General features: G+C 35.5%; 1 protein-coding gene across 1 annotated transcript in view; it reads right to left on the bottom strand.

The window, feature by feature from the left end:
* Positions 1-7,153, bottom strand: part of LOC140507393 (vomeronasal type-2 receptor 26-like) — a 35,500-nt gene extending 28,347 nt beyond the window's left edge. The window contains exons 1-3 of the mRNA XM_072615493.1: positions 6,936-7,153; positions 2,171-2,462; positions 21-824 (exon numbers count right to left, since the gene is read on the bottom strand). Of these exons, the coding sequence (XP_072471594.1) occupies positions 21-824; positions 2,171-2,462; positions 6,936-7,153 (1,314 nt within the window). The remainder of the gene's footprint in view (positions 1-20; positions 825-2,170; positions 2,463-6,935) is intronic.
* Between the last annotated feature and the right edge of the window lie 4,179 nt (positions 7,154-11,332).

An 11,332-nucleotide genomic window follows, 5' to 3' on the forward strand; every position in this document is an offset into this window, starting at 1 on the left:
TGCTATAAATGGAAACTAACCTTCCAGGGATATAGAACCAGGTTGCCTTCATCGCTCAGGTGTTCCATTTCTGACCTAGTTAAGAGTATGTTGTGGAGAGCCCAAGCCACAGCATAAGCAGCATTGTAGATATTGTAACTCTGGCTAGACATAGACATGTCAAAATACCGCAAAGGCAGCATCTCTAATGAAGCATTTTGCTTACAATCCTCTTTCTCCGACTTATTAAAGTCATATGGACACTGAAACGCTGAGTTCCAAAATCTTTTTAGGAAAATATCTTCTGGGTATTTGGTAGGTTTAACTGTCCTCAGGAAAGGTTTGAAACTTGGGATCTCTTTTCTCTGACCTGAAAATATCAGAGCCCTGTTGAAATTTTGAGCATCCATGCGTTGTGGTCTTATGGTGAAATCCCAGTGAGAGGTGGTAATCCACACTTTTCTTATAATTAAATAAGGTACTTGTGCATCTTGCAATGCCATTAAAGAATTGTTATCCCCATAAATAACAATGACGTTGGCAGAAGAACTATCAATTCTTGACATGATAAAATAATGGGAATTAATAGTGTATTTCTCACTGGGAGGAATCTTCTCTATAAAGTTCACACAGACACCCTTCCTGGCCATCTCATCCTTTATATCCCAGAGGAATCTTTCACCCCTGATATTGTCTGTTACAACCAATCCCACCCATGTCCATTTGAAATACACCATTAATCGGACCATTCCCAGGGCAAGGGTGGAATCCTTGGGTGCCAGTTGATAAACACTTGGAAAATGGACCTTGTCAGTCAGGCTGGAATCAAATGGGCCATAGGTGATCTGAAGAGGAAAACAAAAGATGATCCCTGTTGAAATTGAAGTATGACCTAAACAAAACCAGAAAAGACATGGTGAATCTTTCCACTTTCTTAACATGCTATATTTTTTTGCCATGTGTTTTCATACACCAATCAGCATTCCTGGAATTTGATCCTCATCTTTTCAACCTGTTATTGTATCCCTCCTCACTTTTAAAGGCCCATCACATCTCTAAAGAAGTGACTGGCACCTTTTCTAGACCAGATACCACATCTTCTAAGAAAGTTGCCTCAGTCCACAAAATTAGAGTTTTATTTTCTTGATCCACAGATCTTGTGAGATAACATTTTCTCTGTATCTCACATTTGTCTCAGTTTTAACTGACATCCTGTCATACTTGAAAATGTTTTCCATGATGGAAATAAGTCAAGGCGAGGATTATTTGGTTTTTAAAAAAATTTTCTCTTCCACCTCTGCTGGCAAGCTGAATTACTGAGCACAATTGAATACAATACATTCCATGTGAAAGGAGTTTTACAAGTGTTCATTGGTTTGAAGTGAATTACATTGGTACGTACACACACAATCACACATACATTCATTTACACACATATACACATATATGTATACCCGTATAGGTATATGTATTACGTTATATTATATTACAATGAATTATATTGATGCATATGCTTATGTGTTGCTTTTTTGCTGTTTCAGATATGTTTAAATCTTCATTATCTCATTTCGGATGATTTTTGGGAAAGATACTGGAATGATTTGTGATTTACTTTCTCCAGCTCATTTCACTGATGAGGAACTGAGGAAAACAGGATCAAGTAACTTGTCCAAAGTCACATCGCTAGTAAGTGTCTGAAGCTAGATTTGAATTTATGGAGATGAGTTTTCCTGATCCAAGCCTAGTTTTTTATCCATTGAGTCTTCTAGATTACATTTGACACATTTCTATGCATCTAAAAATATGGGTATACACACACACTCATATATATACATATATATGTATATATATAATATAAATTGTGACATGAATGTAAAAATTGTAATGCAATTTAAATTTAACTTTTACGTTAATGAATGGAATAAGGGCCAAATAGATGGAAATATAGTTATTTACATCAATACGTCCTGGCAGGGATAAATCCTAGAAGAATGGGCAATGGTGATCACTCACTTAAACATCTTCCCTCTGCATCTTCATTGCTCTGAGCAGCTGCTGAAGAATAGTTTCAGACGACAGGATTTCCCAATGTTTACCATGTCACATATCCAGCTTCAAATCCCTCATGTTACTCCCTCCCAGCCATCAATGTTCTCTTGACAGTCTGGGCTGTTTTCCTCATGAATCTTACCTGTGGAAACTTGTAGAGCTCAAGTAGTGAAGCCATTTGCACTGATAATTCAGAATAGGCTCCTCCAATGACAGCCAAGGACTTGTCCTGCTTCTCACAGTAGTAATTTGGAACAGCCAGTCTTTGTCCTGACAGCCACATTAAGGAGCTCTCCAGGGTTCTGACATCACTGGGGTAGGTGTTATAGATGTGGAATCCTAGAGTAATATTGGGTAACAGATTGGGGTCCTTGTTGATCTCTTCTACAGCAAACACCAAAGCCAGGACTTGATTGTAGTGTTTTTCCTGCAACCTCAGTGGAGACCAGTTGTGTCAGAACTCGGGAAATTCTCTCCTTAAAGAAGTTACTTCTTTCACAAAGAGAATACCTAGTAGTTGTTTTAATTTAAGAGTCTATAATCTATGAAATTTAGTGTGATTTTCCTTTCTAACTCTTAAGTCATTTTGTAAACACTAATTTATTCTCTTCTAGTCATCTCACCATCGTAGGAATTTATGTGTTCCTATGTATGTATGTATGTATGTATGTGTGTAGGTACTTTTTTTCACATGTGTGTGTGTATGTATGTGTACATATATATATATATATCCTATCTATTTGCGTATCAACCAATAGTGGTAATTTTTTGAAGATTCCAAAAGGGAATTTCCAAGTATATTACTAAATGTACTAGTGAAATACATGACAAGGATGAATTCTGCGTGCCATGTCGTTCTGCTTTTCCTTCCACAGACTAAAGAATGGTTATTTTTCTTATCTAAAGATTTAAGTAGGGCTGATTTTTTCTCACCAGGAAAGAGTTTTCTGATATTTACCTCCATAATAATGACCTGAAGGAAGAAAAACTGATAATTCAACAGGGTAGTTTTGACTTTTATTATTGCTGGGAAGTGTCACTCCAATGGTATCAACTTCTACAGTAGTAATTACCAATAGGTGAGCAAAGGAGTGTGTGTTGAAGAGGCAACTACAGACCATGACCATGGAAAAATAGTAATTCCTGTGCCTGATGGATTTGACTCCAATAACACAGTTTCCTTTCATGAGCCAATAACCATGCTCTTGGGTGCTTAGATTGGAATGACAGGGATATTAGTGATACCATCCTGAAGATTACAAGAAAGTAATCATGATTTTTGCTGCTTTTCACTGTATGACTCTTTTATCTGATTTTTTCTTCTCTTAAATTGTTTCTACTGCCTGGTATTATTTCATATAATAATTATTATTTCTCATAAGTGTTCTCTTTGATTCAGTTGGTTAAAAGAGTTGTATGGAGTTCACTATATTAACATTTGTTAAATGCTTGTCTACTTGGTACTGTACCAAACAGAAATTTCAACAGGAGGATGTTGGTATCTAAATTCTTAAGTACAGAACAAACTATGGATCAGTGAATTATACTTCTATCTAGAATATAGCCATCAGCAAAACAGATATTCAAGTGGTTATAAGAAGACGTTAGTGTTTTCTGTTTTTATCAGCCAACTCTATAGACACCTAAATGGCAGAGGTAAAATATGTGAAATTGGAAACATTATACCCTTGGTCTTAAGTAGGCATTATTAAATTCGTTTCATGTATATGAACATACTGGCAAGTAAGAGATATAACAAGGTGATGTCATATGTTCTGGGTTTTCTACCAGAAACAGAGGAAGATGTGGTCCAGTAAATAAGACCATACCTGGGACAAATTAAAAAAATCCAATCAGGTGGAATTTTTCCTGTACCTTCTAATCTCTAAAACTCACCAGATAATAACCTTGGTGTGTATTTTCAGATCTGTGATTTCTTTGGGATTGGCAATTCTTATTCATTTTAGAAATTACTTCAAGCAAATCAAACATCTAACCTACAGATGTAGACAGTTTCCAGGGCACTGAGGAGTTGTGTGATTTGTCCATTGTTTCAAAGCTGGTACATATCATTGGTAGAAGTAGAACTACATCCTCTCTCTCTCTCTCTCTCTCTCTCTCTCTCTCTCTCTCTCTCTCTCTCTCTCTCTCTCTCTCTCTCTCCTTCCCACCTCCTCCCTTTATCAGTCTTCTTAATTTTCTCCTTTCAGCCTCCTATCTCTGCATCTCATTGCTTCTCTATAGATGCACAAATATGTTGTTGTTCACTCATTTTAGTTGTGTCTGATTCTTTGTGACCCTTTGGGGGCTTTTATTGACATAGACACTGGTGTGCTTTGATACGTCTTTCTCAAGCTTGTTTTATAGAAATAACAAGGGTTAAGTCCAGACTCACATAGTCAGCAAGTGTCTGGGTCAGGTTTTAATTCAGGAAGATGAATCATCCTGACATTAGGCTCAGTAATCTATTCACTCAACCACCTAGCTGCATCATAGAAATATAGATCAGATTGATACCAATATTGATATCTTTCCATACAGGCAATCAGTACCTGAAATATAACAATATATGTCATTATAAATAAAAATAATGAAATACAGTGCATTTAACATATTTAAATATGGAACAGCCAGAATGCACCTAACAGTTCATTTGCTTTGATCTATATATTTTACTCAAAGGGAAACTGAAATCTGTTAAAGGGACTTGTCAAGTTCAAATTTAGAAAATTTTTGAAACTGGCAAACACAAACGATTAACTCTCTCAAATAATAAATTGGAAAACTATAAAAACTTAAAAATTCATAACAAACCAATAATCTGAAATAGCATGACTAATGCTTTTATTGTTTTATTGAATTGTTTTATTGAATCAAAAATCTTTTTATTGGCCAAGAATTGTGCTAAACTCAAGGGATATAAACAATTAAAAAAAAAAAGAAAGAAAGCAAAGTTTCCTACGAAAAGGAGCTCATAATATAATGAGAAATATAGTATGCAAAAAATTGTGTACAAATTAAAATACGCACAATATTTTTCAGGAAATAATAACTTAGAAATACAGCTAGCAAGACGGTGGTTAGCGAATGACTTCCTACAGAAAGTTAGATTTTAGCTGAGGCAGAAAGCAAATGAATACAAAGAATCCAGAATGTGGGAGTGAGAAAGAAGATCTCTCCAGGGATGAGAAGTAGTCAGTGAAAATAGGACAGTAGGGAAATGGAGTAGTGTCTTGTGTGAGGACCATCAATTGGGCTGGTGTACCTGGGGATCATAGCCTATGTAGAATGGAATAAGGTAGAAGAAGAAAGGAAAGGCACCAATCTGTTGGGTCATGAAGGACTTTAAAATCCAGATGGCATATTGTATATTTGATTCTGGAGCTTAGAAGCACGTGCAAGAGTTCATAGAATAGGTGTGTAATGTAAGTGTGATTTAGAAAGATCATTTTAGGAACTGAGAGGTGGCTTTACTGGAGTAGGGACAGAGATCACCTTTAGAAACTTTCATTTAACTGAACTAAAAAGATCAGTAATAAATAAAGTATTAAAAGTAACTATGTACAGTTTTAACAAAATGAGAATAAATAAACAAGAATGACCAGAGCTGAATATTCAAGGCAGCTACATGACAAAGGGGATAAAATTCTGAAAATATTTTGGAAAAAATGGAACTAAAATATCTCAGACACTGATTTTGTGAAATTTGGCAGTTTCTCAGATACTTTATGCCTCATTTTACTCATCTGTATAATGTGGGTGGCACTAGCACTTATGTCATGAAAAGTTGTCAGTGTCAACTGAAATTTAAATGAAGACAAAGTAATTTAGGAACCTGGTACTGGTAGATTATGAGAGAATTCTGTCTCATTTTTTAATGTGAAAAACACTAACATTAAAAACAGAAAATATTGATAATGATTGCACACTAAGCTGCTTAAATAAAACAATTATAGTCTTGAACCTTGATAATGGATGAAAGAGACAAAGATACAGAGACATAAGTACCAGACTGAAGTGAGAATCAAGAAAACCTGATTTGAAAGTCATGTCGGAAAAATAGCAGCTGTGTAATCATCAGCAACTCACTTAACCTCTCAGTGCACTAGGTAGCAGTCTAAGAGAGTGAATTATTGTTTTCATGGCAGTCAGCATCACATTCACTCAGAGATGTGCAAATATTGAATTACATATAATTATAATACATATAATTAAATGTATTAAAAGCTATATGCTGAAAAACAGTTATATGTAAATTATGCCTCATAACTACCATGTATTTGGTATTATGTAATATTTATAAATAAATTGTCACAATCCTATTCCATATGTATATATATATATATATATATATATATACATACATACATATGTAATCACACACATACACATATATGAGACTCTCTCTGTGTGTGTTACAGACTCTTAGGCATAATGAAGCAGGTATGATCAATTACATTTGTAGTACCTTTCTCACAGAATACATATGGGGCCTAAACGAAGAGAAATAATAATTGCAAAGCATTTATCTGTCATTTAAGTTCCCAAGAATGTCACCATTTAATAGTATAAAGACAGGCAAGGCAGACAGAGCTTGGACTTTATAAGAGAAGGAGGTGCCAAATCTTCCTTCCAGAAGAAGCTTTCCAGAAACACAAAAAAATACAATAGATTCTGGTTTATTATTCTGTGTGTCAAAATATGTATGCATGGTTGTGTGTGTGGGAGGGGAGAGGATCTGCTTTTTTATTAGGATTTTAAAAGGAAACAGACTGAGACATGAAAGGCATGAAAGGCAGAAAATAGGACAAGAAATGATTCTGGCCATGCAAATATTTTCAAACTTACTTTATCGTTACCCTCCCCCTGAAAAATACTTTTAAAATGAAAATAAAAACAAAACTTACTTATAACTATCATCTTCAGGATGAAAACGAAAACATTTCCATGGCTGGTGTGAGGTCATTTCATATATCATTAAAGGAAAAAATCCCCCTATAATAAGATCTCCATCCTTGTAGTGGGTAGGACCTAAATCTCTTTTCAGGAAACAGAGAGGAGATTCTTTTTGATCTATAGACCGAGGGAGCTGCAGCACCAGAAACAGGAAAAGAAGAGAGAGCATCAGGAACACCTCTCTTTAAGTTCTAAAACCTAGAAAATTATAGTCAGTCTAACATGGGTCTGTAATGTAGATCAGACCTCATCATAGCACAACTAGAATTATGAAGAACTTTCTAGTGGTGAAACTCTTCTTGAGGCAAATAATTATTTTCCTTAGCAAAATATAGATCCCACTTTTCTTCCTGACACCTGTGAAGACAAAAGAAAAAGGAGTCATACCCTTGCCCAAGACAAGAGTAATGGGAAAAGAAGCAAGGATTATTTATAATGATTTAATGTTGCTTCATTATTGCTCTAGGCATATTTATTGTAATAGATGGATAGGTTCCTTACCATCCTCCTCCTACTCCAGATGCAATCAGCATGAGCCAAAGCAATAGGTACTCTGGGACCATCACTCTTTGGGGTTATGCACCTGAGTTCCCATGTGTGAATGATAAACATGTTTTTCTTTTTCTCTGTCCAGGTCAACTAAACAGAATTCACTGGGAAAAAAGGACAGATACCCAGGGATTTATCTTGAGGTGTAGCTATGTCCCACTCTATGTGACCATACATCAGCAATCAAGGTTCTTTCAATGACTCTGGAGCTGACATATATTACAGTAGGTAGAAGTTTGTGTGAGATGACAGAGTCAGAATGTCAGGGACTGGAGAAAGTGGAGGATTTCCCCCACATTGTTCCAGGAGGAATCATGAAAGCTGTCATTTCCTAAGTTCTGAGTTATAATCTAGTTCTTCCACAGGGTTCCTTTCCCCAATTACTCTAGCATTACAAATAAACTATTCCAGATGACCCATCTTAAAAATAGGACAAATTGACAGACGCTCTGCATGGGCCTTCCTCATAATACCTGGTTGATGAGAAAAAAACTCTCAGAAATTCATCTCTGAGTGAATTGAATCAGTTTCATCTCCTTTCATTTAGCAATCTCTCAGCCAGGTGCTCAGAACTAGCCCCAGTCATCACAATGATTTCACTTTTCAGTTCTTTTGCTAAAATAACATAGCCCTTAATGACCTAGAACATCCGAAGAGTAAGAATCTTGCTGATATTTAGGGTTTGAAGATGAAATAACTTTAAACGTTAAGGAATCTGATAAGAGGAAAAAAATTAACAAGCATAGAGATGTTTCTTAGAATGAGGACTTCATCATGTTTGATAGATTTTTTTGTGATGATCCCATCACAAAGAGAAATCTTGCTGAATCTTTGCTTTTCAATATGCTACCTTAGAACAGTGTGTCCGTGGGTTCACAAGCACATTACATTCTATATAATACACCGAAGTGTCTCACTAAGTCAACTTGTTTGCTTCTTTTATGTGAAAATGTTTTCATTACTCTTATGATGGTCATCATTATTTAGGTAATTTGAAAGAAAGGCTTGGGCTGAGTTATGTATCATGGGGTTATTCTTAAAAAAATAAAACTTAGTTGAGAGAGATAAAAAGGAATAATTATCTCACACAAATGAGGCAGGAAAGGAAGAACTGGTAGCAGAAGAAGCAAGAGTGGGGGACAGCATGTAAATTCAATTTGGTCTTAATTTTTTCCTCAGGAAAGTCATTAATGAACTGTTCAAAATCTATTTCTGAAATAGGTTTGTTTAAATATTCTTTTTCTTCTTCTTTTAATCTTGGTTGCTTGTAGTGTGGCAAAAATTCTTTCATTTCACTTGTTAAATTTATTGGCATATAATTGCAAAATAAGTCCTTATATTTTCTTTGATTTCACCTTCAATTTACATTTACATTTCTTAAAATAACTATAGTATTTATACATTTTTCTCTTTCACTATGAACTTAAGGATTAAACATTAAACATTTAAAATAATATTATGTGCAAAATTGTTATCTTCTAATAAGCACAGATTTTTAAGCTGTATGTTAAATTTAAAACAATGTTCTTTCTACTCCACTTGTCTGCTTTCCATGATCTGATTATCTATGCAATAGGCTTCATATTGTAAAATCTAAATGTAAACGTAGACACACATGCACATAAATAGATCAATTAATTTTGATATATACTTACATAATTGTATTTTGATATAATCAGTTTATTTATTCTATTTATTCTTTCAATGATTTTATTACACCCAGTTTTATTATTGCAATTGTTGAAATATATAAAAGGAGTGGCAGAACAAGGTTCCTCCTAGGAAAGTTGTTGAAGATCTGCAGAAAAATCCCAAGAAGAAATTTGGTCCCTGTGAAACAGAAACACTTTTAGGCTAAGTTCACTTAAACCACAATTTAAATATGGTGGTCCCACAATTACTATCATCTAATATGTAGCAGTAGCAACACTAAACGACCTCAAGTCTTGGGAAACTACATATCAAAGAGAAAATAACTGGGGTTCTGGCAGAAAATATCCTCCTGAAAACTACACATAATCCTGAATGAGAATAAAATGGATATTTAATGAATTGCCAGAGTTTCAGAACTTTGTCCAAAAAATCCTCTGAATTTAATGGTGGATTTGACGTACAAAAGGTGTATATGAAAGATGAATCACAAGTGTCTCAATAAAGAGAGACACTTTAACTTTTACGTATGTAAAATGTGAAATGTATGTCCAAGATTGTTATTGGTAATATGGTAGTTCATAGGAAAGTTTGGGATGGAGCAGAGTATGATATCATTTTAAAAAGTAAAACTGGTTAGGAACAGGTAAAAGTAGTAATAATCTTCTCCAAATGAGGTGTGAGGGGAAGAAATGACACAGCCATTAGATGGGGGAGGACAGCTGTGAGTACTGGAAGCCTACTTTCATCGGAATGAATTCAAGAGGGAACAATACACACACACACACACACACACACACACACACACACACACACAGGGAACACAGAGACGGTTAATGACACTGCTGCCCTGAGACTAGGGCTGGACCATGCTTCTCTCTTACACAGGTGCAACATAGTTTTCTTACTGACCTTCTAAATTGTCTTTGGTATTTGTGGGTTGACAAGTATAGAAACCAGCACAGCTGCCAGTGATTCAGTCCCCTGAGGCCTTCTCCAGCCCAGTCTGTGCAGGTGTGGCCCAAGTTGGAGTGTACTCTTCTCTCAGACTGGTGCAATAGACTTTTCCTGTTGACGTTTTAGTATGTCTTGGCCTGAGAATTTGTTTCATTCTATCATTTCTTGGATTCTTCTAATCTTGAATTTATTTAAAATTATTTTTATAGGTATTTGGAGGGGATTGGATGAGAGCTCAAGCAAGTCCCTGATGTTTGGCACCACTCCACCTTGGCTCCACCTCACCAACTATTTTCTAAGTTATTTTGCTTATTCAAATTTCTTCATCATTGTTATTACAGTTGTTGCATTACTTGTCATTTTGAGGAAAAATCAATCATTACTCATATTTTATGCTACATACTTGCCAGGCAAGAGGCTAGCCAGGGAACACAAATGTAAAAATGAACTAGTTCCTTTTCCTCCATATTACATTGCAAAGAAAAGGTGAGAGACTTTTAATAGACAGAATCGAATTTGAGAGGCACTTGGACTTAATAACTTCTTCGGCATCAGTCTTGTAAGGTGTAGCTAGTTTTGAGACATTGGGATGGGGATCCTTGAAGGCTGTGGATGGGGTATCAATATTTAGATGTAATACAGCAAATGGAGATAAGCAATAAGTGATGATACACTGTTTGAATAAAAGTAAATGGTAGCAGAGAGCACTTAAAGTACTCCAAAAGACAAGCAATACTTATTTGTGAAAATGTATACATTTTAGCTAAATAATTCTTCTGTAGAGTACTTGATCAGTGTCCTTAAGGGTTCAAAACAGATGTGTGAAGAGACAGCAAGAAGGCAGGATGGGGATGAAAGTTTTAGGACTTCACATTAAGTGAAATTTCCTTGCCCCAAAGGTGAGTACACATGGTAGCGGCTAATTTAACATACATCAAAGGAACCATAGGCATGCAAGAGTGGCTTGATACATATACATTTGTGGAAAACACCTAATTGCTTGCCATCATTTCTTCCATTAGCCACAAAGCTGACTTCTGACTTGAAGTACACCATGAGTATGGAATAAAGTTATAATAGTCGGTCATAACTTTCTCTTATTTTGGGGCCATGACAAGGGTGTGTGTATATGGAGAGATGAGTGCAAGCAATAGTACCCAAGGTGACATGGCTTGTGGCTGGGGTTGCAGGA

Source organism: Notamacropus eugenii, chromosome 5 (genome assembly GCF_028372415.1).
Source record: "Notamacropus eugenii isolate mMacEug1 chromosome 5, mMacEug1.pri_v2, whole genome shotgun sequence".
NCBI lineage: Eukaryota > Metazoa > Chordata > Mammalia > Diprotodontia > Macropodidae > Notamacropus > Notamacropus eugenii.